This window comes from Melozone crissalis, unplaced genomic scaffold, assembly GCF_028551555.1.
Source record: "Melozone crissalis strain CALT ecotype California unplaced genomic scaffold, PUWL_Pcris_2 ptg000063l_1, whole genome shotgun sequence".
NCBI lineage: Eukaryota > Metazoa > Chordata > Aves > Passeriformes > Passerellidae > Melozone > Melozone crissalis.
This window is the reverse complement of record NW_026535841.1, coordinates 2842092-2868543: the sequence shown is the minus strand read 5'-3', so window position 1 is coordinate 2868543 and position 26452 is coordinate 2842092. Positions and strand designations below refer to the sequence as shown.

The 26452-nt window shown below is 50.1% G+C and overlaps 1 protein-coding gene across 4 annotated transcripts in view; it reads left to right on the top strand.

The window, feature by feature from the left end:
- MTMR3 (myotubularin related protein 3) overlaps nucleotides 1–25817 on the top strand; it is a 74643-nt gene extending 48826 nt beyond the window's left edge. For 3 of the 4 annotated variants that reach the window (XM_054288626.1, XM_054288625.1, XM_054288627.1), the window contains 13 exons: nucleotides 401–497; nucleotides 1297–1410; nucleotides 7178–7383; nucleotides 7579–7710; nucleotides 9970–10081; nucleotides 10808–11003; nucleotides 12528–12713; nucleotides 14111–14281; nucleotides 16427–16572; nucleotides 17226–18621; nucleotides 20294–20404; nucleotides 20647–20735; nucleotides 24072–25817. In XM_054288626.1, coding sequence (XP_054144601.1) covers nucleotides 401–497; nucleotides 1297–1410; nucleotides 7178–7383; nucleotides 7579–7710; nucleotides 9970–10081; nucleotides 10808–11003; nucleotides 12528–12713; nucleotides 14111–14281; nucleotides 16427–16572; nucleotides 17226–18621; nucleotides 20294–20404; nucleotides 20647–20735; nucleotides 24072–24243 — 3128 coding nt within the window. In that variant the 3' untranslated portion in view covers nucleotides 24244–25817. The remainder of the gene's footprint in view (nucleotides 1–400; nucleotides 498–1296; nucleotides 1411–7177; nucleotides 7384–7578; nucleotides 7711–9969; nucleotides 10082–10807; nucleotides 11004–12527; nucleotides 12714–14110; nucleotides 14282–16426; nucleotides 16573–17225; nucleotides 18622–20293; nucleotides 20405–20646; nucleotides 20736–24071) is intronic. The other variant, XM_054288628.1, reaches the window with a different exon arrangement.
- Nucleotides 25818–26452: the final 635 nt, after the last annotated feature.

The following is a 26452-nucleotide window of genomic DNA, read 5'->3' as shown; positions in this document are numbered from 1 at the left end:
AAATGCATATTCAAAGCATTGCCCACGTTCCAGGGCACATTCCAGGACTTACCCTTTTTCAGCAGAGCCTCACATTCTTCTCATTGATAGAAAATTGTTCTGAACTTCCAACCATCCCACTTGGATTGCTGATGGAGCTCAGTTCCTTTGCTGATGTCCTTGGTTCTGGTCTGCAGCATTGTTTTTTTATATAAATTTCCAGAAGTTGGTAATTTCAGGGTAAAACTCCTTGTTGGAGCATTTCTGGGGAGTTGGCCAGGGCCAGATCTCAGTGCCAATGTCAGAATGAGGCTGTGAAATGCAGCTTTGGGCTGAGGGATGTGCTGCTTTTCTCTGTTCTGCAAAGCAGGAATCCTCATTCCTTATTTCCATTCATTTCCCCTGTGCTCTTGGTCCCCAGGAGAACATGTCACTTCCAGGTTTAAGAACGAGGTGGAGCGGATGGGGTTTGATATGAACAATGCCTGGAGGATTTCCAACATCAATGAGAAGTACAAGTGAGTGCTGGGGCTGCTGCTCCACAGCCAGACTGCATCTCAGAACACTCAGTTACTGAAACTTCTTTCAACTTCTGCAGTTCCCAAGAAGGGACAATCAGAATTATGATTTTTTTTTTGGTTGGTTTATAGAAAAAATGCACTTTAAATTATTTAATGTTTTATAAACTGCTAGAGTTTTTTAAGCTTGGAAATACCAGGTTTTGATGTGGCTTATTAGAGAATAAGCATTCTCAAGGAGATCTTAAGTGAGCAAAGAGTGGAGTTTGAACTTTTGAAGACTTTTTTTTTGTTTCTTATTATCTAACTTATTACAAAGATACGTGTTTAAAAATTTAAAAAACCCAAGCAGGTTTGGAAGAGTTAAATTTGTAGATGAATAAGTAAGAGGAAACACTTTCTGAGGTACTCAGAGTGCAGACAAAAGGCTCTTTAGGCTCTGGAGCAGAGGAGGGTGCTCTGTGATCCCCAGCTGGGGGGACAGGCTGTTCTGGCTGAGCCCTGCTCCTGCTCAGAGCAAACCCAGCTGGAACACTGTGTGGTGGAGCAGTTGGAGTGCTCTGCCTGTGCAGGATAATGACTCCCAGCTGGGGGCTGCTGTCCCTGCAGGAGCAATCTCTGCTTTGGCCTCTGCAAGGAGAAAAATCCCTCCCTCCATATTTAATGCTGGCCAAAGGGAGTTTATGAACATCCAGGGAAGCGGGAATTAGCGAAGGGCTGTGAAGCTCCTCCAGTGCTGCCTGTGCACTCTGGAAGCCTGGGGCTGCTCCCTGGGCCTGACTGTGCTCTCTTTCCCCAGGCTGTGTGGCAGCTACCCCCAGGAGATCATCGTCCCTGCCTGGATCACGGACAAGGAGCTGGAGAGCGTGGCCAGCTTCCGCTCCTGGAAACGCATCCCCGCCGTGGTGTACAGGTGAGCAGCAGCTGGGCAGCCCTCCCCAGGCTGGGAACAGGCAGTGCTGGCAAGGAAAAGCTGGAGAAACTCATAGCTGGGAATTCTGGAGGTGCTCAGGCTGCTCTGGGTGAGGCAGAGGCTCCACGTGCGCTCTGAGAGGGAATAATGGGCTGTGTTTAGAATTCCAAGCACACACTGGAGGAGCACTCAGCATTTGCATCTCCTGTAAATCATTCCTAGGGCAGTCACCCCAGTTAAGATTGATTTTTAACTTTTCTTAATATGAAAATGAAAAAATGGGAAATGAAGACATCAGAGGAGAGCTGATAAATGGCCTCCCTGGCTGGGTACTCCTTTGGCTTTTCCCTGACTCATCTGGCTGAGTCTCAGACTGCAGTATAAACAAGGACAAATACCAAAATTACTTGAAGGAGATCTAAAACTCACATTAAAAATTAATGTGCAGCTTAGCTCTATCTCCATATTTTAGATAGTTTTAATTACACAGACCCTTCCTTAGACTGAGTCCAGCAATTCTTAATAATAAAACTGCTTGTCTGAGAGAATGGGTTTTGGCAGCTTCTTTAATAAGAAACACATTATTAAAGAATTATTTGTTTTTTATTAAAGAATTATTAAAGAATTATTAAATTCTAAATTATTAAAGAATTATTTGTTTTTTCAAAATATTTTGAATTTTGTGGATACTTGGTGGCTGCCCCATCCCTGGCAGTGTCCAAGGCCAGGTTGGACAGGGCTTGGAGCATCCTGGAATAGTGGAAGGTGTCCCTGCCCATGGCAGGAGATGGAATGGAATGAGCTTTAAGGTCTGTTCCCCCCCAAACCATTCCATGATCCTATAAACCTGTCACTTAATACCATGGCCCCTTCCCTGCATGGTTATCCTCCCATAAATCTTTAAAATCTCTTTAAAACATCAGATGACAAAGGGATTAAAAAGAGAATGAATACTGATATTCCCTAAGCCTGGGCACCCATTCCTGATGAACATGGAGCAGGAAAGCTGGCAGGTGCCTGGAGCTTGTGTCAGAGGAGCCAAGGGCAGGAGAGCTGTAGGCTCCAAAACTCTATTTGCTGAGCTTAAGGGTTCTTGTTCAGTGAAGGCAGAACAAATTGGCTCATGGCAGCAAACCATTACCTTTAAATCCTCCTGTCTTTCCTCCCAAACAACAAAGGGGTTTAGTGTGGTCTCTTTTGGAATGGTGAAGGGGTTGTTCCCTCCTCTGCTCAGCTCTGGGAAGGGGAAAATGTTTTCCAGCGTGTGCTAACACTTTGAAAACTATGTGTTTTACTATTACAGTACTAAATGTGTGTGTATATATATTATATATATGTATAAAGGAGAATAATATGATTTATGTGTGGGTTTGGGTTCAGCTTTTGGGCCTTTTCTGCAGTTGTCACATAATTAGAAGACACCTCACCTGCAAACACAGTTCCCCAGGGCAGCATTCCCCCTGCTGCCATCACTGCACAGAAGGAAAACACTTTGTTCTCATTCCTGGGAACACCTTGCATTCCAGGGGTTTATAGAAGAGCAATTGAAAAGTCAAAAGACCACAGAGACTGAAATTGTTCTGTCCCCATGTTCAATTTTCATCAGTTCTGCTGAGGCTCTGGGTGGTAAACCACACATGGGGATTCATTGCTGAGCTTCAAATCAGTGAGAGAAATGTGTTGCTCTTTTTTGATTTCTTTTTTTTTTCTTATCTTGACATTTGGTAATAGATTTTTCAAGACATCCAGTTCATCACTCTGGGCTCTAATAGAGCTCACAGCAGTGAGGGGAGGAGGATTTCTGAGTTTGACTGGGCTTGGAGCATCCTGGTCTAGGGGAAGGGAGTGGAACAGGATGAGTTTTAAGGTCCTTTCTTTCCCACCCAAATAATTCTATGATTGGGATTCCATATACAATATATATATATATATATATATATATATATATATAGATAGATAGATAGATAGATAGATATATGCATAAAGCCAGCTTTTTTTCAGTGGCAAGAGCTTACTCACATTACTAAAAATCTTTTTGCTTTACTTCATGGGAAAAAGAAGTAATCTAGATTTTTTTTAAAATAAGTCCAATCACTTGTCTCAGTTACAGATCACTGGGACAGAGACCAGAAACACAGCCTGGCAGCAGGAGGTTCATTGTCCCTGTGCAGCAGTCCAGGCTGAAAAGCCCAGCAGGCTGATTTGGAGACAAGCTCCAGGAATGCTCCATGGGGATTGGACTGTCAGGAGCGTTGCTTCCTTTCTATGATCAGATTTCTAAAGAAATCTCACACCAGACCCTGCAGTTTTTCTTTCTGTTTCCAATTTTTTCAGCCTATTCACACATTTCATAGAGTCACAGAAAGGCAGATGGGGTTGGAAGGGAACTTAAAGCTCATCTGATTCCACCCTGTGCCATAGGCAGGGACACCTTTCACTATTCCAGGTGGTTCCATGCCCTGTCCAACCTGGCCTTGGACACTTCAGGGATCCAGGGGCAGCTACAGCCTCAACCTCTCTGGGAACAATAATTTGTGTAGATAAATCTGGCCCCAGAAAATCAATGTTATGGAGAATACTCTTAGGATTTTTTGGGAGGACAATAGCAAGGGTTTCCTCCTATCTTGCAGAAACAGCATCATGAGAGCCTCCCTGAAGGTTCTCTGTGTGGAAGTGTTCTTTGGCCTTGCACTGCTGAGGGTGAGCACACAGGCCCAGGGATCCTGGGCACACAGAAATTCTGTTCCTGCTGTGAGTTACATCCCTGAACTGCCACAAAGGGATTTCCATTGTGGTGCTGATGGTTCAGAAATGCAGCACAGGGAGCAGTTCACCCTTACTTGCTGCTCACTGCTCTGTGTTACAAGGACTTGGGGGATTTATTGTTGTACTCCAGCATGGTTTGGACATGGGAGGATGAGGCCTGTGCAGAGATGTACCTGTGTCCTGCAGCTGTACAACAGCTTGGAAAGGGCTTTAGAGTTACCTAATGCTGATTTACTCTTGGTTTCTGCAGGGGGCTGTAGGATTTTTGTCCCTAGGGAGTTTCCCATGGAGGCTTTGCTTTAAGTTTTTTGAATCATTTTGTTCCTGAGCTCTGAGTGATGCCCTCTTATCCCAGCTGTGTCCCTGGGGATCTCAGCATCACACTGGCTGCTCTTTATCCCTGTGGCCAGTCCAGCTGGAATGAGAGTGGAATTCTTCAGCCCTCCAGCATGCCCCTAATTAGAATTGTGTGCTGATTTCTGGTACCTCTGAACGTGGCAGATTTGTGCAGGGCACTGCTCGTTGGGACTGCACAGCCACCAACGAGCTCATCTCCCAGCCTAATGATTCTTCATTATTTGTATAATGCGAGGCAAGGACCTGGAGATGAAAATATAACTCTTTATGAACCTATGAAAATTATTCTGCAGCAGGTAGTAATGAAATCTGGGAGAACATATGGAAAAATAAATGAGCTGCTCTGTTCAAAATAGATTTCTTACACATATAATGATGTTTTATTTTCTTTTATTTGTGCAAGCGTGGCGGGGAACTAGGTGGCCTTTCAGTGATTGGCACGTATTTTTTCCTGAACTAATTTGCTGTGGGTAGAGCTGTTTGTGGAAGGCCATTAATTCCAGCAGAAATCCATTTCCCTGTGCCTGCAGTCGGCTGGCACCTGGTGTAAGAGCCGTGGCTCCGCATCGCTTTTCCTTTGCCTCGCTTAACGCAGCGTGTCACTGCTTCCTCTCACTGAAGGGATTTTATATGAAACAATTATAAAAGAGCCATGAGAAGTACTTCAAACCCATATCCCAGCCTGTTTGATCACTTGGAGGCTGAGCACCGCGGAGCCTGTGTTGCTGTTGGATGAGGAGCAGGAGGTGGCGGCGCCCACGCGGTGCCCGCGGGGACGCTGCGGAGGAGGTGCTGCAGCACCCGGGGGTGACAGCTCTGACAGCACAGCACAAACCAGCCTGTCACACCTCCAGAAACATCCATCACACTGCTCAGAGCCAGAAAGTCTACACTGGTTGCTTTGGGTGGGCTGGTTTCCTGTTCAGGGCTGTTAAGATTTGCTTAAAGGTTAGACTGACCCTCAGCGCTCTGGGCTCCCTGCTTAGAGGGAAGTGAGCAGCTCCTGGCTGCCCTGGAGCTGAGGTGGGCAGTTGGTTTGCAGGAAGGTTCTAAAATCTTTTCCTGCATCATAACATACAGGAATTGTAATTGGCAGGTGCACACTGGAAATCCAGGGTTCAGGGGGGACTCCTGGGTGAGGAAAGCATTGCCCAGAGGCACCTCTGCTTGAAAAGCTGTGATTCCCAGAAATGCACCCCTGCCCTGGGCTGATCCAGCAGCGTGGGCAGTAGGGAAAGGGGGAATTCTGCCTTTCTGCCCTGCTCAGGTGAGACCTCACCTGCAGAGCTGCCCCAGCACAGCACAGCAGGGACCTGGAGCTGCTGGGGAGAGCCCAGAGGAGGCACCAGAGATGCTGCAAGGGCTGGAGCCAGGCTGGGAGAGCTGGGGGTGCTCACCTGGAGAGGAGAAGGCTCCAGGGAGAGCTCAGAGCCCCTTGCAGGGCCTGAAGGGGTTCCAGGAGAGCTGGAGAGGGACTGGGGACAAGGGATGGAGGGACAGGACACAGGGAATGGCTCCCAGTGCCAGAGGGCAGGGCTGGATGGGATATTGGGAATTGGGAATTGTTCCCTGGCAGGGTGGGCAGGCCCTGGCACAGGGTGCCCAGAGCAGCTGGGGCTGCCCCTGGATCCCTGGCAGTGCCCAAGGCCAGGCTGGACATTGGGGCTGGGAGCAGCCTGGGACAGTGGGAGGTGTCCCTGCCATGGCTGGGGTGGCACTGGATGAACCTTAGGACTCTTCACAACCCAAACTGTTGTGTGATCCATTGACTTAAACAGAGAAGAGCCATGTGGAGGAGTGCTGAGATTCCAGCTGGGACATGAGGCAGGGATTAAATGTTTTGAGGTTCTGAGGTGCCCCAGAAGTTGTGTGTGCTGCTCTGGCCACTCCCCCTGCAGCTCTGCACCCACAGCTCAGCCTCCTTTCCCCAGGGCTGAGCTCCCTGAATTCAGGGTGCTGCTGGGCAAGGTCAGGGAGAAGTTTGTTCCTTCCAGCTGCAAACACTTCAGTGGCTGGTGAGTCCAGAGCTGGTGGTAGCGGGGGGATGTGCCAGCACAAAGGCAGTGAGTGGAATTACTGTGATAATACATTTCAGTCCTCTTTTTATAATAGATTTTAGGGGAAGAGTCTTCATATCTTTTTCAGAGCATGTTTGCAATGGTTCAGTAAGCTTTAATTATTCCAGGTCTGTTCTTTTTGCATAGGACAAGAAGCCAGGTCAGATTTAAGGAAATAACTACTAACTCTTCTGATATGTGAAACAAAATTTTTTTTTTTTAATGTCACCTCCCAGGAGATGAGAGCAGTGTCCAGGTTAGGGTGTTTTCAGTAATCCCCCATACATGTTGAATTCCTCTCTCATGCCTCAATTGCCTTTCCACAGCACTCCCCAGCTTTCACAGGCCAACAGGCCAAAATACTGAGCAAGAAGATTCTCTGTTTTCTCCTCCTGACCTTGCTTTGACTTCCACCTGTCAGTGACTGTGGTCACAGCCATCATTCTGTAGGAAAGCTGAATCCCAGGTTGGGGATAACTGCTGAATGATGGTCCCTGCTGGGAATGAAGCTACTGCAGCACTCCACTGAACTTTCTGTGCCCTCTGTGCTCCTCATGCTGACTGTGGCTGTGTGTCCCTGTTGGCAGGCACCAGAGCAATGGGGCAGTGATCTCCCGCTGCGGGCAGCCCGAGGTGAGCTGGTGGGGCTGGAGGAACGCCGACGACGAGCACCTGGTGCAGTCCGTGGCCAAAGCCTGTGCCTCAGACTCCAGGTCCAACAGTAACAAGTTAATGAATGGGAATTGTTCCAGAGATCTGCCCAACGGAGGGGACCTCTCTGATGTGGAATTTGGTAAGGCTGCCACTGTTGCTTTCTGTTGAGGGCAGAGCTTTGTGTGAAAGTTCAATCTCTGGTGCTGTAACAGAGGGAATCTGTTGTATTCAGTCCCCATTGTGCAGTGCCTGTGCATGGTGGGACTGAGGGAATCGTGCTGTAACCAATGTCAGAGGGATCCTCTGAGCTCATCACCTGTTTCCTCCCCCCCAGACTCCTCCATCTCCAATGCCTCAGGAGCAGAGAGTTTGGCAATCCAGCCTCAGAAGCTTTTGATCCTGGACGCGCGATCTTACGCGGCAGCCGTGGCCAACAGAGCCAAGGGGGGAGGCTGTGAGTGCCCAGGTGAGCCAGGGGGTGACTGTGAGTGCCCAGGTGAGCCAGGGGTGGAGGGGTGGCTGTGAGTGCCCAGGTGAGCCAAGAAGGGGGGATGTGAGTGCCCAGGTGAGCCAGGGAGGGTGGCTGTGAATGCCCAGGTGTGCCAGGGGGTGGCTGTGAGTGCCCAGGTGAGCCAGGGGGTGGCTGTGAGTGCCCAGGTGTGCCAGGGGGTGGCTGTGAGTGCCCAGGTGAGCCAGGGGGTGGCTGTGAGTGCCCAGGTGTGCCAGGGAGGGTGGCTGTGAGTGCCCAGGTGAGCCAGGGGGTGGCTGTGAGTGCCCAGGTGTGCCAGGGAGGGTGGCTGTGAGTGCCCAGGTGAGCCAGGGGAGGCTGTGAGTGCCCAGGTGTGCCAGGGGAGGCTGTGAGTGCCCAGGTGAGCAGCATTCCTCCTCAGCTTTCCAGGCAATCAGTCAAAGGGATTTGCTCCAGTGTGATTACCCCAACACCCTTCAGCACTGTCTGTACACTGCTCACCTCTCTGAACATTCTGGATCATGGCAGCCCCCAGGCAGCCCTTCAGAGGGCAGGTTGAGCTGTTAATTAGTCTGTTCTCAGGCCATTAACCCAGCTGGCAGCAGTGCTCAGTGAATGCTGAACCCTGTGGAATCTGCTGAAGAGCTTTCCCTTGCTGAGTCAGATGTATCAACTAGGGAGAGACAAAGGTGTCCAGTGTGCTCATGTCTAAAACCCCTGAGCATGTAAAACCCACTGGCTGCAGAGGAGAAGAATATTCTAGAATGGTTGTGCAAAATACAACTTCTCAGCAATTTCCCTAAAGCTGAAGCATTTTTCAGCATTTGTATCATAGCAACTGCAATCCTGCCTCACCTTGCATGTGTAATACAGTTGCAACACCACATTCTGTGTTCTTTGGCACTTGTGAATTGGTAGTTTTATAAACAAGGTATTATTTATGGTCACTGTTGGGTATTAATGCAGCCTGTTAAAATTCCATGGGTGGAGAGGCTGGAAAAAAATCCCAGGCAGAAAAACTGGAGATAAGATAACGAAAGCTCTTTTGACCTTTTATTTTGGTCTTTGCTGCAATAGCTGCATTTTGATTCTTAGCCACCAGTTTAAAAAAAAAATTATAGGTTTCCATTTAACACCTCAAAACCACTAAATAATTCTTCATCAAAGAGTAAAATTTCAAACCAGAAAAGCACAGTACACAGGAAGTTTGATTTTCTTCCTGTATATTGGCTTTTTAATTCTGTGGAGAAGGTTTTCAGACAGTGTGTCACCTTCAGTAAAACCTGTGTTGCTTTTTGCTGCTAACTTTTCTGCAGGTATTGCCAGGTCTGCTTCATTCTCTGTATAAAAATAGCTCCTCTGTGCTGTACTTTAGATATAATTCAGTAAAAATACAAAAAAACTCTGAAGTTGTCTGAGGCTGCTCCTGGAGTTGCAGTCCCTCATTGTGTTTGGCCCAGCATTTGTTGGGCTGATAAAGAGTTGGGAAATCAAGTGATACAAAACATCACAGACTCCTGAATTTTCTTGTGCAAGCTCTCAGTATCCCAGATCCTGAATCCTGATTATTTTTCTCCTGTAGAAATGGTCATTTTAGTTACTGCGTGATCATTCTTGTGCAGCCTGAAGCACCACAGCAGAGGGAAGACTAAATCTTGGGAAAACTACTGAACTGGTATTTTCTGGCTCACTTCAGGTGCCCCCTGAGCACTGGCCCTGTCCAGGCCTCCAGTGTTGCTTGAGCACATCCAAAGTTATTCCATGTATTTTGTTTCCCTGAGCTCCTGGTATTTCTCACATGTGAGATGCTTCCTCATGCAGTTCCCCTCAGAAGAAAGCAGTGGGTGAAGGAACCTTTCAGCCTTTTTGAGTGCTTAGGAAAAGGAATCTGAAATCTAACTTAAATCCATAAATTACCAATTAAATATTATTTATGTTTCATATCTTTTGATGTTTCTCAGTCTTTTTACAAACATTCTGGAACCTGGAGCGCAGGAATTCCCAGAGGTTTGCACTCTGCTTTTTGTAACCTGAAATGAAACATTTGAAATAAATACAGCAGGACTTTGCTAAATGCTTCCTGTTTTGCTGGGCTGTCATGTCTGGAATACCCAGCGAGCTCCAAGGACTTACAGAATCTTTGTAAACAGATTATTTCATCGGTCCACAGCAACAGGGGTTTGTTTTTATGAAAAAAATCCTCTTTTAGAAAGGTGGTTGTTATTTTCTTCCCTCTGTCTTGCCCTTTCCCTGCAGAATATTACCCCAACTGTGAAGTGGTGTTCATGGGGATGGCAAACATCCACTCCATCCGCAAGAGCTTCCAGTCGCTGCGTCTGCTCTGCACACAAATGCCAGATCCAGGAAAGTAAGTGGAAGTTTGGGGGTTTGGGCCCTTGGTTCCATGTTTCTGCAGCCACATTCTTCTGCTGATGATTTTTTAATTGAAATTCAGTGGATTTTCCCTTGGTAATAGTGCTAAGCTGTGTTTTTCCATTTTCATGGAAGTCATTGGTTTATTCTGATTGAAGTGAACATAGCAAATTAGTTCTGAAATTAGAGTGGAGCCTTGAATATTGATACCAGAGTGCTGTTTCTTCTGGTGGGCTTCTGAGCACTCACACTCAGGCTGATCTGCTATTCCCAGCTCTTTATTAATCCTCACTGTTGGCTCACATCTGGAAAACTGTGGTGGTGTTCCATGTACTTCACTCATTTATAATGTTATTTCAGGAGAATATTTCATAGCCTTCCAGTGCTGTGGGGTAACTACCCTGTCATGGCTCCTCACTGTAGTTACCCCAGTCCTGTTTTCCCTCCCACTCCCCTGTTTGGAATTTGCTGCTAAAGCCTTCCATGGTTTCAAAGTAGATGCAAACCTTCAGCTCATCCCAGATTCTGGCAGTTCCTTGGGTTGGCTTGGTGGCTTTGCTGCTTCCACCTCTGGGAAAGCGTTAACAAGACACAAGTGAAAAATGCTACAGACTGACACTCACAGCTTATTAAAACAGCAGCTTTGCCGTGATAAACTCAGACATCCAAACCTGAAAGCATTTTAAAAGAGCAAAAACTGTCTTTCCTGCTTTCCCTCTAGTTGGCTGTCAGCTCTGGAGAGCACCAAGTGGCTGCAGCACCTGTCAGTGCTCCTGAAGTCCGCGCTGCTCGTGGTGCACGCCGTGGACCGCGACCAGCGGCCCGTGCTGGTTCACTGCTCCGACGGCTGGGACCGCACGCCCCAGATCGTGGCCCTGGCCAAGCTCCTGCTGGACCCCTACTACAGGACCACAGAGGTGGGTAAAGCAGGGTCTCTGGAGGGAGGCTGGCTGTGACTTACTGCAGGTTTCTCTCCTGGCAAAGGCGCTGAAGCTGGCAGGAGTTTGTCAGCTGTAGTCTGCAGTTACTCCCAGGTGTATGTGCCTGTGTTACTCAGGAGTAGCTCACATTCCCTCTGCTGTAACTGCACAGGCATGGTCTGTGCTTCCCCACGTTTAGTTTAGGAATATGGAGTACAAAGTGCTGCAATTGCAGCTTCTGCTGCACCCCTGCAGGTTCTCAGCCAAGCACTGATAGAGAGCCTTCCTCTGGTGCATTTCCCAGCTGCATGGTTTTCCAGATTTGCATTTCCACTCCCCTCTGTCATATTTCTCCTGCTTTTCCCCTGTTCCATCACTTTCCAGCACTGTGGGTCGTGTGCTGGCTGGCTTCCATCTGCCAGCCCACGGGCAAGATGCCTTTGTTGTCCAGAACAGAACTCTGTGTCTGAACACTGCTGGGAGCTGCTGCTTACAGCCTCACACACACTTGGACCAGGAGCTGGAGCTGCCTTTTGGATGGAAGTGTGAAAACTTCCTGGATCCTTTTCCACATGGATTCTAGAAGCTGGCATCCATCAGGCAAAATGTGCTGCCCTGGTCTGGGCACAGGATCTGCTCCTGGTCCTCCAAAGGGTGCTGTCCTTGCTGCTTGGGGAGCAGAGCTGTGCTTTGCACACTCTGAGCCTTCTCTGTCACCCAGAGCAAACCATAAACTGTAACTGTCTGTACCAGGATTAGAAACATTGAGGAGAATGAGTTTTCAGTGCTGTCAGATTTAAAGCTTTTCAGCTGCCAGCCATTATTTTGGCTCTAATCACAGCCATTATTTTGGCTCTAATCACAGCCTTCGACTCCATAAACATTCTCTACAATTTTTCTTTCCACTAAGAACCAAAACCTGCCTGCCCTGTGATGGATTTCAGGTCCTGTGAGACAAGGTGTGACATTCAGCTGCTCGCCCAGGCACTGCTTGGGAATGTTCTTTGCCCTTTTCATGAAAAATCACTCAAGTGAACCTTTAATCAACCTTGTGACTGCTGTACACACAGACAAGCACCTGCTCCCCCTGAGCTTGGATGTCCTGTTGTGGATGGATGGTTTTCTTTCCTGACAAGTGGATCTGACCATCATTTTCAAGAAAAGTTTTTACATAACTTGTCCAAATACTGGATACCATGATCCAGAAGCTTTGGCAACATGAAGTTCCTACTTTTCACTGCCTGCATGAGATAGGGCTCATATCAGGATCGTCCCTGCCAGTCACTGAGGGCTTAACCTGCCTTATTCCCTTTCCTGTTCATGTAGTTTGGGAATCCTTATCTGTCCTAATTCCATTTCAGAGCACAGAGGCATTAGGGAAAGCAGTAAAGAGAAGTAATGAGCCCAGTGCTGAGGGGAAATAGGAGAGAGGACACAGCGATTCCCACAAGTCTCAGACCATCTCAGAAAACTGAACCAAAGAAAAATAAGAATTCTTCATCTCTCCTCTCCTCCCTGCAGGGTTTCCAGGTGCTGGTGGAGACTGAGTGGTTGGATTTTGGCCACAAGTTTGCAGATCGCTGCGGCCACGGGGAGAATTCGGACGACCTCAACGAGCGCTGCCCGGTGTTTCTGCAGTGGCTGGACTGTGTCCATCAGCTCCAGAGGCAGTTCCCCTGCTCCTTCGAGTTTAACGAAGCATTCCTTGTGAGTTGGGAGCCTGCTGGGTGATACACTGCTGCTGAGCACTGCTGGAGAGCCTGGGGGCAGATTTTCCCACCTTTGTGTGATGTTCTGTGTCCAAGGCCAGGTTGGACTGGAGTTGGAGCAACCTGGGACAGTGGAAAGTGACCCTGCCCATGGCAGGAGGTGGAACTGGATGGACTTTAAAGCCCCTTCCCACCCAAATAATTCCATTATTTTATATATATGTAAATATATTCTATATATGCTCTCACCTGATAAAGGGAACAGGAAAGCTGCCCAGATAGAAGGGACAAAAGCACTTGTGTAACCCACTGGGTCTGTTCACTCTCAAAAGCAAGCTCCTCAAGGACTTCTTTTAGACTTTAAAAAAATAAGTTATATTAATTGAATAGTCTCACCTAAGAGAGAACATCCACACAGCCTGAAAAAAACCTTCTTACTTCCAATGCAAACTCCCCCCTGCTTGGATCTTGTTTTGACTTGAATACTCCTCCTCTAAAAACAACCTGCTCCATTCATTTTTTTCAGTTTCTTCACTGAAACTGTGTAGGATATAGGAGCTGTGCTTACCTGCTTTGGAAGCAGACAGCATTCCTATTAGGAATTCAGCCAGGATGGTCCAAGTCAGTTCTCAGATCTCTGGGGAGGTGGCAGTCATGGACTGCAGGACCAGTAGTCTGAAGAGTAGAAGTTTTTATGAAGTGTCTGATCCACTAAGAGATTTAAGGCACATTCCTGTGATTGTGGCTGACTGGAATTACCACTTGCCAGCTCAGCCATGTAACTGAGCCCGTGTACAGTCCCGGAGTAGCTCAGTTGTGAAATGAGATACAACAGGTAGTAACTGGCTTCACAGCACACTGCTAATCTCCACGGGCTGAGAGAGAACATACCCATGGTGTGCTGGCCTTTGTAGAGTGAACCCCTAATTTATTACAATATTGAACCACTTGTCTTCATTTAAACATCTGAATAGTCCCAAGGAAGTCATTGATATGCCTGAAGTTAAGCTGGCATTTGTTAGGCTGGGCCCAGCATGGAGTGATTAATGATCAGCCTTTCTGTGCTGCATGAAGGTTTTGTAGCAGAGGAATCATGATTCTGCTTTGCCTGGCCTGCAGGGCAGTGAGTTTGTATCAACATGACTTGATTAGGAACAAATATTTTGTCTTTCTGTGTTATGTTTTTTCCTGAATTTGTTCAGTTCTGAATTTAAGATTCCTCTCCCGTTGCATTCCTGTGCAATTGGTTTGTAGGGAAGTATGTGAGAAATGCCGGGGTTGCTGTGGCGGCCCTGGGGCGGGGTTTGCTCCGGGGAGGGGAGGGGAGGGGAGGGAAGGGAGCTGAGGGCGAGCCCTTGTCCAGCTGACCCTGTGTGTGTGTGTGGCTCTGTGCAGGTGAAGTTGGTGCAGCACACCTACTCCTGCCTCTTTGGAACATTCCTGTGCAACAATGCGAAAGAGAGAGGAGAGAAACACACTCAGGAACGGACCTGCTCCGTCTGGTCTTTGCTGCGGGCAGCAAACAAAGCCTTCAAAAACCTGCTCTACTCCTCCCAGTCGGAATCTGTATGTACCCAATCCCCTCCTGGGGGAGAGCTGCCCCAAACAGCATCCTGCAAATAGGGGAATGAGAAATAGCCCAGCGGTGGGACCTGGTGCCCTGGGGTTCCACCACAGCTGAGGTGGTGGCTGCCCCATCCCTGGAGCTGTCCATGGCTGGGTTGGATGGGGCTGGGAGCAACCTGGGGTAGTGGAAGGTGTCCCTGCCCATGGCAGGGGTGGCACTGGGTGGGCTTTAAGGTCCCTTCCAGCCCAAACCCTTGTGTGGTTCTCTGAGCTGTCACCATGGACAGAGAGGTGATTCCAGACCAGCTCAGCTCCCTCTGACATTCACCTTGGAACACCCAGCTCAGGCTGATGTTTGAAGTCTTGGGTTAATTTTGCTGATATTTGGGGAATGTCAAATGCCACCTCAGAAATTTCTCTGTGCTGGAAAGGTGCTTTCTGTGACTAAATGTTTTATTGTTTGTAATGGAAAACATTTCAGGGTTTGATAAATAGACCTCTCTGGAGAACTGAGCTGTGTCAGAGCAGTGACACAAAATTGCCTGCAAACCTAGACACTGTGTCTAAATTCATTTTAAATCTGAACAGAAAAAGTGGCTCAGATTATTTAGTGTATCTTTGTTTCTCTTGATACCTTCAGGTTTTTGGTTTGGCTCCTCCATGTAGGAGCTCACTGAAGGTTCTGGGACAGGGCTCAGTTGTGTACAAGGTCACGTGAGGGATTCAAGGGTGCAGAGCATGAGCAAGAGAGCAAACACCAAATGACATCATGGTTAGGACTGCAAGGACTTGCATAAATATTTAAACCCCTTTTATTTCTCAGAGTATCAGATATCATAAACTGAACTGCAAGGACTGTGCAGTGACTTTGTGTATGACAGATGTGGCTTTCAGTTGTTTCTTAGAGCAAAACTCAACCCTGACTAAGCAGCAAGGAGTTTTATGCCCACAGTGGTTGTAAAGAGATGGGTTTTCTGCTCCCCTGAGCCCTCCTTGGCTGAGTGTGCCCTGGCTCTGGGCTGTCACTGCAATGAGCCCTTGGAGCCTTCCCACCTGACACTCCTGGGGAGAGTTTGTGAGGCAGAGCAGACATAGCCTGGGGGGATCTTAAAGCTGTGGATGCTTCTAGATTTCCATGAAAATGCCAGGAGGAGCATAGAGAGGGCTCTCACAGTGACTGTGTGGACAGCTCTGTCCTTGGGCTGCCCTTCTGTGCTCTATCCCACTTGGCCCCTGTTCTCAGGAAATACTCACAAGGACACTCCTTCTGCACGTGGGAGTTTGGGTAATTTCCTGGTTTGGGTTCATTTTCTTGTGGTTTTGCTTCAGGCTGTAAAAGGTGCTTATGGTGCAACTGCATCTCTTACAGAGCCAGAGTTATTTAGGAGCAGCAGCCACCCCTGCTCAGTGCCGGGGAAGCAGAGTGTTCAGAGAATCACAGAATATCCTCATTTAGGAAGAGACCCACCAGGATCATACAATCGAGCTCCTGAGAGCATTGACAAATGCTCCTGGAGTTCTGGCAGCCTTGGGGCTGTGCCCATTCCCTGGGGAGCCTGGGCAGTGCCTGTCTGGTGGAGCGAGCTGTTCCTCTGCCATTGCCATGGGAAAGTTGCTTGGAAAAGAGTGGAATTGCTAAAATTGTTTTTAAAGTGAAAGATGTTTTTAAAGTGAAGCAGAAAGCAGATTTCACAATCAAGGAATCCCTTTTAAGAGCAAGCTGCCTCTTCAAAGAGCTGAATAGGTACCCATGTACTGAGTATGTGCCCATGAGTGCCTCCTGTGGAGCCAGGCTGGGCTGTGGTGCATTGGTGTCCATGGAGTGAGTTCAGCTCCCTCTGGCATGGTGCAACACAACACACAAGGGAACATCAGCACTCACATTGAGCCACTGAATTCCATGAGTTGTGGAGGTGTAGGTTCACAGAGAGCTCATTGCAGGAGTTCATTCAGGAGCTGAAGGCTGGCATTTTCTGCCTCTGACAGAAAAAGTCATTCTAGCCCCAAGCCCCAAGTGTGGCTGATGAAAAGGTGTCCATGGCTGGGTTGGATGGGGCTGGGAACCCCAGTGATCTGCCACCCTCAGAGCTGAACTTCTCCTGCTGGGAGGCAGCAGCTGACCCTTCCCCTGTGCTCCCCTGGCAGGTGCTGTATCCCGTGTGCCATGTGCGGAACTTGATGCTCTGGAGCGCCGTTTACCTGCCCTGCTCCTCGCCCTCCACGCCCGCCGATGACACCTGTGCCCCCTACCCTGTGCCAGGCTCTAGCCCCGAAGAGCAGCCTCTGGGCAGGTGAGCCTAGAGCCCAGAAATCCCATCCTGTAAAGTAAGATCAACAGAGAATATTGGGGATATGGAAGGAGAATGGTTGGGTGGGAGGGCAGGATTTCTCCTGGGTGTATTGGTGGAACTGTGGGACTGAGCTGGCCAAGCACAGCCTGTCTGTGGGGTGGGCTTGGGAGCTGTCACATTGCAGGGCTGACAGCGTGGCAGAGAGAAGCTGGGCAAATAGAGTTCAACTCTGGGTGTCACATAACCACAGAGAATTCCTTCTATCCTTGTGGGATATTAGCTTTCACTGGTTATCTTGAATTTGAGTTCTTTTTCAGTGTTGCATAACCATTTCTTTGCTTGTTGTACAGTGACTCTGAGCACATGTTAATTAGGATGTGTGACCAGGCTGTAAGCATTGGTGCTTGCTGGTAGAGGGATTAATCTGGAAATGTTTGAAGTCTGGTTTAACATATTTTCCTTGTGGCAAACAAAGTACTGAAGCAGCTCTGCACTACAGATGGTCAGAATGTGCTCCTGGATGATATTTCCCACAAGTCCATTAGCTGGCAGATTGTTACTGTCCTACCTGGGGGGCTGGTTTTGAACCACAGCAGCTCAATGTTACAAAAACATCCTCTGACTTGGGGGTGGGATTGTTTGTCCCTTTGTAGGCTACCAAAGACAAGATCCTTTGACAATCTGACGACAGCCTGTGACAGCAGCGTGCCTACAACCAACCGCCGGAGCAGCGACCCCAGCCTCAACGAGAAGTGGCAGGAGCACCGGCGCTCCCTGGAGCTCAGCAGCCTGGGCCCCCCTGGGGACGACCCCTTCGAGGGGGACGGGCTGGGCAGGCAGGGCAGGGCCCCCGTGGGGGCAGAGCTCTCTGTGGCAGCCGGGGTGGCAGAGGGACAGATGGAGAACATTCTGCAGGAGGCCACTAAAGATGATGTTGGGCTGGAGGAGCACTTGAGGGGTGGCCTGGAGGCAGCAGGGAAGGGGGATGAGGTTGGCCTGGATAAGGAGAAGAGAGCTGACAATCTGTGTGGGGAAAAGGCCGAGGCGGATACAGGTACCGTAACGAACAATCCCACAGCCAACCCACACCCAGCCTCACATGGTGCTGCAGAACTCAAAGGACAGCAGGACGAGCACAGCGACCCCAGCTGCGCTCTCCAGAAGGCACCTCAGGGGAGAGGACTGCAGGCTGCTCCTTCTGAGGGCTCTGGAAACAGAGATGCTCCAAACAACACGGAGGAGGAAGGTCTTGGGAAAAGTGAAGGAGAAGCAGAGAGCCCGTGCAGCACGGCCCAGGCCAGCCTTGCCTTCCCTCTGACAGCCCTGCTGGAGGAAAGGACATCCAACATCGAAAGCTCCACGGAAACCTTAACAGAGCCCGAAGCAAAGCCCGAGCTCACGGCCAGGGCCCCGTGCCACCGACGTCACCCCTTCGACAACAGCGCTGACGAGCTGTCCCGAACTCTGCACAACAGGCCGGAGGGGGAGTGCATGATAGAGCTGCAAAAACTGGGATCAAGAGTGCATAGGACTTCTGGTAGCAGCACCACACACCTCCCGATGCCTTCCCCTTGTGCCTTGCCTCTAGCAGACCGCAAAGACGAGCTGGTGTGTAACGGGGAGCTGGAGCTGGAGAACAAACTGGTGGAGAAACCCGCGGGATTCGCGGCCCCGAAATTCCCCGCCACCAACGGACACTGCGTCAACGGCGAGGACGGGCGCATCAAGGCCTCGCTGAGCCGGCAGGTGTCCACGGCCAGCTGCAGCTCTGCCCAGCTCCACCTGAGGAACTTGCACCACAAATGGATGTTCAGCCAGCTGGGGAAGCAGCCGGCCAGCAGCCCCGACCAGCCGGCCCGCAGCCACCTGGACGATGACGGCATGCCCGTGTACAGCGACGTCATCCAGCAGCGCCTGCGCCAGATCGAGACGGGCCATCAGCAGGAGGTGGAGACCCTCAAGAAGCAGGTGCAGGAGCTGAAGAGCCGCCTGGAGAGCCAGCTCCTCAACAGCTCCCTGCGGCTCAACGGCGACTACGGCGATGAAGTGGTGAGTGAGCGTCGCTGGGCTGAGCATGGAGCTCACCCAGCCCTCAGCTCCTGGCTCACGGCTCAGGGCCTGACTTTGGGCTCTGACCGACCTCTCCAGGTCATCCTGAGGAGGGCAGACACTGCCCAAGTACCTGATAGTGCCAGATGCTGGTGACTGATACTGTCACCAAAGTTCAGATTGAGCAGAAGGGTTTATTTCCAGATGGGTGTTGCGCAGCAGCTCATACACCCCTGGCCATACCTAAACACCTTCCCGGGCCTCAGTAAAACCAAACAAACCCCTGGTTTACCAAACCTCAATAAAACCAACCAAACCCTTGGTTTACCAAACCTCAATAAACCAAACAAACTCCTGATTTACTGCTGTCTTCACGTAGGGCAGAGTTATTTTCCTGTGCTGTTTTTGGCACAGGAGCATAGGATGATCCCTTGGTTTTCTGCAGATCCCTGCTGCACTGGCAAGCTCTGTGAGCTCAAACCCATCAGGGTCACACCATCCCTTTCAGGTGCTCCAGGCTCAATGACTGGAATAAATTTCTAGAATTCTAAATTGACTGGAATAAATTACCTGAGCTTTTGTGGCAGCTGTATTTCAACAAGGGTTTTTCTCTCAATTAAGGATTTTAAGGGAGCTTTTAAACCATTTGCACTTTTATTTTGAAATGTTTACATTTGTAAAAGTAGACACTTCTGTAGAGAATTGTGCTTTCCTGTGGGTTTGAGCACTTGCCTGTAATTCCTGAGGCTGTTGCAACACCCATCAGAAATTTCCTTTTCCTACATGCTTTATATGCCTGCAAAATTGAAAAAACATATTTGTAAGAGGTTCCCAGCTTCTGTTTGTTGAATTCACTGTTTAGAAGTGGCAGAGGTGCTGGATAGTCCCAGGTACGTTTGTTGTGGAAAATCCTTGGAGCCTTTTTGGCTCTTCCCATTGGAGATGCAGCACAAGGTGCTCACTGGGCTCAGTGTCACTGCTAAAAGTTTGAATTCCTTGAGGAAATTGGGTGCTTTGCCTTAATGGACTCTGCTCCCATTTTTTAAGGGCCTTCAGAAGCTGCAGTGTAGGGCTGGCAGTGCCTCCAGAAAATTCCCCATTCTTAAGGACCTGATCTCTACCTTCTGTTTTTGCCTCAGCTTGGGAGTTGCAGGTTTTCCTCTGGAACTCCAGGATTGCCCATTCCTCAGGCATCAAAATATATTAGCTCAAGATTTCTTGCTATTTTGATATATTTTAAGGGCTGGCTGAGTTTCAAGTGAATTAAAATCCACCTCTACCTGGATGGACTATATTGAGGAAGCATTACTCCCAGAACATATACATAGAATATACATGGCTCAAATTCTGAGTTTCCCATATGCAATTTGGCTTGTATTTTCCAGAATCTTTGCCAGCAAAAGGATATCTGTATTACTAATTATAGTTTTGAAAGTGAAACACCCTTGGAAAGGAATCAGGACCCTGAAATTGGAGCCACAAGGGAGCAGGTTTTGGTTAATTACCCAAAGCCTTCCCAGAACTCTGCAGCAGAAACTGGATCCTAAATCCACTCTGCCTCACATCATCCCATCAGCAGAGGGTCCAGGCCTGCCCTGTTGGGGTTTCTGGGTGTTATTTGTGTGAACAGGGATCCGGGGGGCTCCGTTCAGCTGTGTTTGTTTGCCAACAGACGTCTATTCCCGACTCGGAAAGCAATCTGGATCAGAACTGCTTGTCTCGCTGCAGCACAGAGATTTTCTCTGAAGCCAGCTGGGAGCAGGTGGATAAACAGGATACAGAGGTACAGACTAAATCCCTGTAAATTGCTCACTTTGGGATAATCCTCATTCAAATTATCCTCTGGCCTTTGGTCGTGTGCCACTTCTTGGGAACTCTTCTCCTTGCGTTCCGCTGGTCTCACAGCTGACATACCAGTACCTGTGCCTATGAGCCCTCTGCTGCACAAGCTCTGGGACTGGGGAGGGGCTCAGCTCAGGTGTGCTGGCACTGCCCTGTCCCTGATGTCGCTGGCTGTCCCCACAGGTGACGCGGTGGCTCCCGGACCACCTGGCCGCGCACTGCTACGGCTGCGACAGCGCCTTCTGGCTCGCCAGTCGGAAACACCACTGCAGGTACCTGGGAGGGACTGGGACTGGGACTGGGACTGGGACTGGGACTGCCCTGGCACCAGCACGGGCACAGCCCTGCCAGGGGTGCTGAGGGAGCAGGGCAGCTCCTGCTGCTCAGCTCAGCCCGTGCAGCGAGATGTTTAAAAGCCACGTTTGGTGTCTGGTCCACTCCAGCCAAACAGATCCCACCTTTCTTTCCTCAGACTGGATTTGGAGGCAGTTTAGATTTATGCAAAATAGAGCTTTGTCCTCTTAGCATTCAGAAATTCATATATGAGTTACATGAAATACAGGAATAGCATCCTCTTCCCATTGCTGGTTGGAAACCTGCTCCTTTCCTTCTCTAACCTTTCTCCCCTTTTATTAACTTGCTCCTACAGAATCTGAATGGAACACCTGAGTGAGGTCAAGGTTTTCTGGATTATTCTTTGCTAGACCTGTTGCCACAGAGGCTGCAGCATCTCAGGCAGCAGCAGGGGCTTGATGAAGAGCCAGAGGCAGAGACCACATGGCTCAATATGCTGGAGTTAAAGCCAGAGAATCTCCAGTTTCCAGTTCTGTTTCAAATAAATTCCTATTCCTGGTTTCTGCACATGCAAAAACTATTACAGGAACCATCATTTAAATAAATCTCAGTTACCACATTTCGAAGCTCTCCTGCTTTTTGAAGTTGCGAAGAGTTATGAACATAGTTTTGAGTTTGTGTCTGGTTTATCTTTTGCTCCATTTAGTCTTATAAAGTTAACCAAACCCAGGGAAGAAGGAGAAGAATCTGAATTTATTTTTTTTTACCGTGCCCACTGCGTTTGTGCAAATTTAGGGCTCAGTTCCCTAAACCTGAGCTTGGGACAACTCCCAGAGCCTGGATACACACAGGTCAAAATGGACTCAGGGTTTCAGGTCTGGCTCAAATCTCCCTGTAGGGTCTTTGCTCCTTCAGCTCCCACATGTGCAGTGACCCAGCTGTTGGCGAGACCAACACCACGAGTATCTCTGTAGTAAACATTTACACCCCTTCCTGGGAGTGGAAATGAGTTGAACCCCACAGTGTAAGGCCTTGAGCAGAGGAAAACCTTCCAGCTTCCTTGGTTGCCAATGTTTGCTCCCTCTGCCTGTAGCCCTGAGCTCTCTCTCCTCCCTGCAGGGACCCTGACCGAGTTGATCAGCTCTGGTGAGCATTTCCAGCAGCCTCTGTCTGTTGTCTGTCAGCCTTTCCTGGGTGACTTCTCCCAACTAACTCAGCTCTTCTCCCTCTTTGTTTCTCACTTGCCTGGAAATCACCAGAACTAAGCTGGGGGTGGCCAGCACGCGCTGCTGGGGTTGGATCTGTGTGAACAGCCCTCTCTCCTCACAGAAAGGCTTTTAGGACTTGGCTTTTGGGAGCTTAACTGGGATGTGGCTCAGACTAACACTCACTGTCAGTCCATGCGTGTACTGCTCACTGACAGGAGACTGTCCTGCAAGTTTCATGCATTTATTTTTTATCATTTCCTTTTTGTCTCCATATTTTTGGGAGAGGGCCATGTGTTACCAAACAATTCCAGTATTGCTGTGCAGGCTGTTGGCAAAAACCTGGCACTTGTTTTAGAAGGACTGAAAATCCCATGGCTGGAACAGGTGCCACAGAGCTGGTGGAGGGTCAGGATAACCAAAACCTGAAGAATATCTGTGTTTTGGGATGAGGAGTGTGGCTTTCAGCCCCCCTTCCTCACATGAGCAGCATTCCTTTTCCAGCCTGTTTTTAATGTCTCTTTTTAATCTCTGAAGCAAAGCAGGGACCACCGGGATAGAAGGATGAGCTGTCCAGAGCTTTCCAAATCAGTGTCAGAGCAACATTGTCTAGGATAAAACAACAAAAACCCCAGCATATGTTAGGAATGGTGAGCTCCAACAAAGAGATCCTTGTTCTAATCCCTCTGGTTGGTTTTCCCCTCATCCATCAGTGAGCTACTCTGGGATAATCATTCCCTGAGCAGGGAGATGGGGCTGTGGGAGCTGTGTGGCACCTCCCAGGGCTGTTCCCACTCCTGCAGGTGCTTCTGGCAGGGGTTTCCAGCAGGGCCCTCCAGTCTCCAGAACCTCTGCAGAGGTTGGTCCCTGTCAGCCTTCCCGTGCCGGGGTTCTGGCTCTGAGATCCAGAGTGCTGTGTGGAACTGAGGAAGTGAGCCCACTGAAGTGGGAAATGGGATTTCTCTGCTGTTTCTCTCCCCATCAGTAGCCAGCAGCTGGAAATCTCCTTTCTTGGCAAGGAAGGATTAATCAAAGCTGCTGGGTGTCAGCAGAATTCCCTGGCAGTGTTGGCAGCAGCAAATCTCCAGTGCAGAACAGCAACAGCACCAAATCCTGATGCCAGAGAGTTAATGGAGAGGGCAAACCCCAGGTCCCTGGAGTGCTGCTTCAGCTCTATGTAGGAATTGAGGAGGTCAGGGCACACAGGGCTCCCAGGTTTTGGGGGGGCTGTAGAAGGTAATTAATGACTGAGCAGTAACGAGGTGCATGTGCCGGTGCGGCTCCGCCAGTGCCGGGAATGCTGCGCGTGCCCACCTGTGCATGGAGCACCTGCCTGCCCAGCCCGGGCTTTGCATGTTCCTCCTTGCCTCAGTTTCCTGGGTGCAGGAGTGTGGCACTTCTGGAGTGGCTGTGGGGGCAGTGGGAGGATGGCAGTGACCGAGGGCTTTGACATTTCCATGTTTAAACCTTTCCAGCTCTGAGCAGAGTCCGGCCTGCTCCCAGCACTGCCCCATCCCTCCTGTGAGCCAGGGCTGCATCAGCTGTGTGAGCAGGGCCTGACCCCCCATTCCCAGTGCTCCCCACATTCCCCTGGCCTGGCTCAGAAGGGCCCGTGGTGGCTCCGCTTCAGCCCCTCAGCCCTGTGCCCCATCCTGCTGTAGCCCCTTTGCAGCACATCCAGCCTGAAGTGCCCAAGGCCAGGCTGGACAGGGCTGGGAGCAGCCTGGGACAGTGGAAGGTGTCCCTGCCATGGCACTGGATGAGCTTTAAGGTCCCTTCCCAGCTAAACCATTCCGTGGTGAATGGCAGAGAGCTCTCTGTGTGACAGAGGGCACAGCCTGTCCAGCCTGGCTCAGGGCAGTGCTGAACAGAGGCTGCAATTCCACACTGGCCCTGGCTCCATGCTCCTTCCTGTGCCCATTCCCTGGACCTCTACTCCATCCATAGGAGGGAGGAGCACAGATGTTGGACCTGTCCCTGTCCATGCCCTGGCCTGTGGGGAGGTATCTCCCCCATCCCAGCACTGGGAGTATCTCATTTTACACCTCATGTAACTTTGTGAAACTCCTGATCTTTTCTTTTCCATTTCTCCTCTGTTCCTGATGCAAGGAATTGCGGCAACGTGTTCTGCTCCAGTTGCTGTAACCAGAAGGTGCCGGTTCCCAGCCAGCAGCTCTTCGAGCCCAGCAGAGTCTGCAAATCCTGCTACAGCAGCCTCCACCCCGGCAGCTCCAGCCTGGACCTCGAACTGGACAAGCCCATCACTGCCACGTCCAACTGAATTGCTGGCCTGGGAGCGGCGGGGGCGCAGCCGGGCCGAGCCCCGCCCAGGACACGCGGGGCCGGATCCGGGGCCGGGAGGCTGCGCTGGAGCTGGAGCTGGGGCCGTGGGCAGAGCTCGAGGACGGGATCCTGTGGGATTCTCCTTGCCCAGCTCCTCCCCCTTTCCTGCCTGTCCTGTCTGTGTGTCCGTGTCCCCGCGCGTGCGTGTGTGTGTATATAATAATATATCTGTTTGTTTGCGGGAGGGTCCTGGAGGTGGGGAGGGAGCTGCTGGGAGCCAGGATCCCTGGGGTATTTATCTGTCCCACTGCAGAACTGCTGCAGACCGAGGATTTTGGGGAGCAGGGAGCAGAGGGAGCCGGGCCGGCCGGAGTGCAGAGCCTGAGTAGCTGCAGCCTCCAGTGCTTTCAATCACTCCTGTTATTCCAAACCCAAAACTGCTGTTTGGGAGCCTGTTGCTGCTAGAAGAGGTGGGAATCTCCTTCCCCAGAGACCTTTTCCCTCTCTGTTCTCACAGTGGCTGCCCGAGGGGGTCTCAGTCAGGTTCCTGCACTGGAGGCTCTGTGCCTGCACACACAATCCCTGAGGTCTGAGCCCTCTCAGCAGGAACAGCTGGAACGCTGGCTCAGGAACGCACGTGCTGTGGTGAGAGCCGAGCCAGGCGTCACACCGGGCCTTGCCAGGCGCCTGACCATGCAATCCCTGCTTCAGTCCAACAGGACAGGAGAGAGCTCTGCCTTGTCCCTGCCCCATCCGTGTGAGTCCCTCTGGGAGCGGAGCATTGCCATGGTCAGCCCTGGCTGGTCACTCGCACTTTACTGGACGATCCAAACTGGCGGAGGGCGGCCGGGGCTCGGCCTGTGAGGATTGTGCTGGTGCTGGGCACCCTCCTGGGATGCTCCTCCTTTCCCAGGCTGTGCTCAGTGAACTCCAGATAGGAAAAGCTGCCTGAGGAGCTTAAAACAATCCAAAATACATTATGGATTCCCCTTCCTCCTGCTGTCCCAATCAGACTCACCTCACTGAAGGGTGAAACTCCCAAATATCCATTTGTAACCAACTGGTAGGTGCTCATCCCTTTCCCTTCCCATAGATCCTGCTTAGTGCAATCCAGCAAGGAGGAAGAGTAGATCCTGCTCACAGTGCATTCCCTAGGCACAATCCCAAATTATCTATGGTATTCCCAAAAATCCTGCTGGAGTATTTGAGAGTTCTAGATCCAACAGCTCAAAATCCAAGAAAACTTGGGAAAGGAGCATTTCCCTTGCCTGGAATGTCACAATCACATCATCCAAAGGGGGGGTCACGTGGAGAAACCATCTGGCAGAGCTCAGAGCTCTCTTGGGGAGACACTGAGGTGGTTGGAGTGTGCCCTTCCCACCCTGTCAGGATCCCTGCACTGCCGTGAATGCCCAGGAAGGAGGAGGCTGCGTCCTTGCGGGAACGGGCTCTGGGAACGGACGGAGCATCTTGGGATCTCCCTGGCACAGGTGTAGAGAAAGAGACGCTGGAAGTGGAGTGAAGGATGGGGTTTGCAGCCCAGGCAGGTGTAGGGTCTGTGGGGGCTGGAAGGGAGGCACAGGCATGGCTGTGGTGCAGAGCAGGATGAGGTGGCAGGGGCAGGTGGCAGGGCCGGGGTGGGGACACCCCAACCCCCAAGTGTGGCTTTGGGTGCAGATCAGCCGGAGCCTCCGCACGTGCCAAGAGGGGCCGGGCTGGGATGTACAGTGTGAATAAAAGCTTGCAGCTCTTTAGGCTTTTTTGGATCGATGAAGCACTTTTTTTATTAATATTATTTTTTCTTTGTATGTAAAGGAGGAAGCCGTCTCTCCGTAGCTGTGTACAGAAATAACCCTTCTCTCCGCAAGAGAGTAAAGTGCTCCTATATTTTTCATTTTTGTCAAAAGCGAGAAGTAAATACTTTAGAATTGTTAAATATATAAATAAAAGTGAATAAAGTTTAGACTTTTGCATGGGAGCATTTGCTAACACACTTCCTAATTTTTTATTTTCCTTCCCTGTCCCTTGGAGGGATGTATTGGAGGCTCAGCAGGAGCACCAAGGCCTTGGAAAAGGAGGCTGCAGCTGCTGCCCTTGGCTTTCTGTTCTGTGCTGTGCCTTTCCAAGGAACTGCAAACTGCCACTCCTAAACTCAAGACAAAAAATTAAATCTTAGGCTTGGTTTTCCTGGTGCAGGAGTCCCAGGA